Source organism: Manacus vitellinus, unplaced genomic scaffold (assembly GCF_001715985.3).
Source record: "Manacus vitellinus isolate BGI_N305 unplaced genomic scaffold, ASM171598v3 scaffold_119_pilon, whole genome shotgun sequence".
Classification (NCBI taxonomy): domain Eukaryota; kingdom Metazoa; phylum Chordata; class Aves; order Passeriformes; family Pipridae; genus Manacus; species Manacus vitellinus.
Genome location: NW_021938894.1, coordinates 376300 through 380559, shown reverse-complemented (window position 1 = coordinate 380559; position 4260 = coordinate 376300). Strand labels below are relative to the sequence as shown.

Sequence of the window (4260 nt, the reverse complement as noted above, 5' to 3'; positions counted from 1 at the left end):
GGGGGATCCATGGGCTGGGAGGGCTTTTCCAACCCCAATAATCCCATGGGAGAGGGTGAGGAGGGCTCAGTGTGGGTGCAGTGTTACTCTGGGGCTGCAGTGCTCTCCCAGGAGCAGCTCTTGGCTTGGGGGGCTCTGAGTGTTTGTCAGAGCAGCTTTTCCAGGCTTTTACTGAAATTCTCCTCCCTGTGCCTGAGGGAGTCTGTGAGGACTTGCTTGTGGGGTTGGGGACACTCTTAACACCCCAAACTGTGAGGGGAGGCTGCCGGGAGCAGTTGGAGTTTACAGAAATCATCCCTCAGTTACTGTTTGTGGAACAGTCACAGACTCTCCTGAGCAGGAGGGGACTCCCAAGGATTTTCCAAGTCCTGGCCCTGCCCAGGACACCCTAGCCATCCCACCAGGAAGTGTGGGATACTGGTTTGGTCTCTGGAGGTTCTGAGATGGGGGGAGGCTGCAGCTGCTCCCACTCTGCATTTGACTGTTCCCAGAAGGTGCTATTGAGTTTGGGGAAACAAATCCTTGTAATTCCAAGGCTGAGCAGATGGATTTAGTGCTTTCCCTGCAGGAGGCTGTGCTGGGCACAGCCTGTGTGATTCCTGAGCTGGGACTGGGGAGCTGCTAAACCTGGGCACAGGGAAAGGGGCACGTTTGGCTTTAGCTGCAGTTGTTGGTGTTGGGACAGCGCTGCCTTGAGAGGGGGTTTGGGAATATTCCCTGAGCTTTGAAGGGAATACTGGCATTTTTCTTTGGTGGATACTGGGATTTTTTTGGTGAATATGGGAATTTTTTATTGTTAATATGGCATTGTTTTGCCCAGTACTGGCGTTTTTTTGGGAATACTGTCATTCTCAGAGGAGGAGCTGCAGGCATTGGCCCCACTGTGGGAAAACACCACACACTCCCTGTCAGGATAGTGCTGGATTTGTTGACAAACTTAGGGACTGGGAGCAGAGTTTGTTCTTGTTTGTGATCAGGGAACAGGTCGGAGAGGGGCAGCCAGGGATGTGCAGTCACTGAACTGGGGGGCTGGAAATGGAACTTGGCCCTGTGGGAATGGGGCAGAACTCTTGGGAACAGCAAGCTGTGGGAAGTGGGGAGCAGAGGGAAGGTGCATTCCTGTCATCCTCCTGCAGTGCATTCCCACTTGTCACGTTTTAAGCAGTTGCCAGATAGGGTTGAACAGGAAAATCAGTCGTGGAAAGGCCTGGGAACGTTGTGGGAGCACAGTGTGGAAAGCAGAGCTGTGATCAGGGGTGACACCTCAGTGTTAGTGCCACCTCCTTACCTGTGCTGTCACTGGAATGTTGGTGCCCTTGTCCCCCTGGGGTTCTGGCAGGGTAGGAGTTGCTCAGTGTGCCCTAAACACGCTGCCATGGGTTCCATGGCTGAAGGATCCCAGAGGGATTGCTGCCCTCAGCCATGAGCGGGATGAAAAAGGAGTTTGCAGGATAAGCTTTCAATAAAACCTGAATTCTTCTTTTCAGGTCTTGGGAGAAGACCTGATCCATCCTGAAAATGTTCAACAAATCCTTTGGAACTCCATTTGGAGGCAGCACCGGCTTTGGGACAACTTCAACTTTTGGGCAAAGTAAGTCAAACGTGTCAGCTGAGTCGAAGGTGCTCTTTGGTGAGCTGTTCTTCCCTGGGGTGCAGCTCAGAGGGTCCTGTGGAGGGGCTGATCCCTTGAGGGGTGGGATTGGGGAGCTGCCGAGCTCTCCAGCTCACTTGGGTGGGGTTCAGGAGCCCAAGCCTTTAATGTGGGGAGACAGCAGGATTCCATGGCTGCTGCTGAGACTTCCTTTCCTAGAAAGAGGGAGAACTCAAGCGGAGGCTGTGGCGCTGGGGTTGGTTGGGATGGAAGCCGTCAGGCCTGGGTTGTTGGGAAGGCTGGGAAGGCAGAGCCGTGTCTCCTGGGGGTGTTTGGAGAGCCCCCCGGAGTGGCAGTGCAGGGGAGGGCAGGGCTCACCTGGCTGTACTTCCAGATGCCGGCTTTGGCACGACCAGCGGAGGGGCCTTCGGGACGTCGGCCTTCGGCTCCAACAACAACACGGGAGGCCTGTTTGGGAGCACCCAGACAAAGCCAGGTACTGTGGGGCAGGGGGAGAGTGGGACAGGCCTGGAGGGGGCAAGGGCAAGAAACCCAAACCGAGGAGCCAGCAACAAAACATGATCATGATGAAACATGATCAAACGCCCTCCCAGCCCCAAAACGCAAAACCCATCAGAGCCCCCAAGCGAAGGAGGGTGTGGGTGTTTTACAGTGTTTTCTGTCCTCAGGCTTGTTTGGGTCGACGACCTTCAGCCAGCCAGCCACATCCTCCACCAACACTGGCTTCGGCTTTGGGACATCCACGGGGACCTCCAACAGCCTCTTTGGAACCACCAGCACTGGTGGAGGCCTCTTCTCGTCCCAGAACAACGCCTTTGCTCAGAACAAACCCGCTGGCTTTGGGAGTGAGTGACACTGCCCCTGTCCACTGGGGGAGAGCACAGGGACCTGGCTGTTCTGTGGGGCTGGGGGTCTTCTCCTGAGGGGTACAGAGACATCCTGGTGTCCACAGCAGCCAAGGGCGAGCCTGACATGCTCCTGCATCTGGAGCTGTGATTCCAGCTGTAAATTTCAAAATAAGTTGCAAGAGGTGTTTGGCTGGGATTTTCTATTCTGAAACATCTCCTGGGGCTGTTTGATTTCAGGTTTTTATCCTGCTGTGGTGGAGCAGTTGCAGCATGAAATGCCTTTAAAATCTGCTGTAATTCCACAAAGCAAAAGCTGCTGCTTGTAGTTGCCCCTTCTGAGAAGAGAAATGGAACCTCACTGATTCTCTTTATTGTAAAACGATTGTGTAATTTTCTTCCTGCTTGTCAGGAGCACAAGGAAACTGGTTGCTGTGGTTTTTGTGGTGTTTCCTGGGGTGCTGAGTTAGGGGCACTTCTGCAGCAGAAAACTGCATTAGCAGCACAATCAGTTTCCAGGTCTGCTGTCACATTGTTTTTTCCAGCTGTTTTTTCCACTTTCAAAGTATTTCATAATTTTAATAAATTATTGGGTCTAAGTTTTAAGCTTCAGGTTTGTTTTAATGGAGATGTTCTAATTTGCTTGTGTTTCCCTCAGACTTCGGTACGAGCACCAGCAGTGGGGGGCTCTTTGGGACCACCAACACCACCTCCAACCCCTTTGGGAGCACCTCTGGCTCCCTCTTCGGCCCCACCAGCTTCACTGCTGCTCCCACTGGCACGACTATTAAGTTCAATGTAAGTTCTGGTTTTCTTCTCAGCCTGTTCAGTGTGGGGAGCATTACATGCTGCAGGTATTGATGTTGTGTCTCGGTCACTGAGGTGAAGGAGTGAGGAGTTCAAATGCAAGTGTTCTGCAGTGGTGAGGAACTGCTGGAGTGGAAATAGGAGGTGTAATTAATTCCATAAACTAGGTTTGTTTTTCTCCTGAGCTTCACCAAGTTCTCAAACACTGTGAAATTCCAGACTTGCTGGGTTTAGAGCTGTGTTCATGCCAAAGGGGTAAAGCAGCTCTTAAAGCTGAGCCTTCGCAGGAAGTGCCACAGAATTCCAGGTGATCCATGGCAAATAAAGGTAAAAGACATCTTGGAATGGGTCAGAATCAGTGCAGTTCTCCCTGAGCCAGCCTGGCTTTGGGAATGGGACCTGGAATGTGAGGAGTGGTGCCCCATCCCCTTTGGGTGAGTTCCCTTTAAGACGGGATTCAGTAACTGCTGGGAAGTTCTGTGGCAGTTGGACCTGGAGGGTGGCCCAGCAGAGAGGCCTTCCTGGACCTGGGGTGACTGGTGCCTGCTGGAAAGAGGGATTTTTTTCCCCCAGTTATTTGTTCGTGCAGATCTTGTCCCTCTTTGTTTTGGGGCTGAGCTGCTGTAAGGCTGAGCTCTGCTGCCTGGGGCAGAGCTGTTGCTGGCTGGCCTGGCTGGGCAGTTGCAGTGCTGTTGCTGTGTGCCTTCAGAGCACTGGTAAAAAAGGGGGCAGTGAAATCCATGCAGAGCTCCAGGACTGGTGTCACAGACAGAGATAAGCTGCTTTGCAGTGAAACCGAAAGCAGAATTGCTGTGAGTTGTTTTGGGTGTTCCTGGGGTAAATTCCACTGTTGATTGTCACTGAACACACCTGGGTGAGGCCTCAGCTGTGCAGATACACCTGGAATAGAAAACAGAGTCACAGACTGGGTTGGGTTGGGAGAGGCCTCAAAGTCCATCCCCTGCCATGGGCAGGGACACCTCCCACCAGCCCAGG

At 52.9% G+C, this 4260-nt stretch overlaps 1 protein-coding gene across 1 annotated transcript in view; it reads left to right on the top strand.

Annotated features, from left to right (window-relative positions):
- Nucleotides 1-1486: 1486 nt before the first annotated feature.
- NUP98 (nucleoporin 98) overlaps nucleotides 1487-4260 on the top strand; it is a 29584-nt gene continuing 26810 nt past the window's right edge. Inside the window, exons 1-4 of the mRNA XM_029965753.1 lie at nucleotides 1487-1591; nucleotides 1986-2087; nucleotides 2281-2457; nucleotides 3116-3255. Of these exons, the coding sequence (XP_029821613.1) occupies nucleotides 1519-1591; nucleotides 1986-2087; nucleotides 2281-2457; nucleotides 3116-3255 (492 nt within the window). The 5' untranslated portion in view covers nucleotides 1487-1518. The remainder of the gene's footprint in view (nucleotides 1592-1985; nucleotides 2088-2280; nucleotides 2458-3115; nucleotides 3256-4260) is intronic.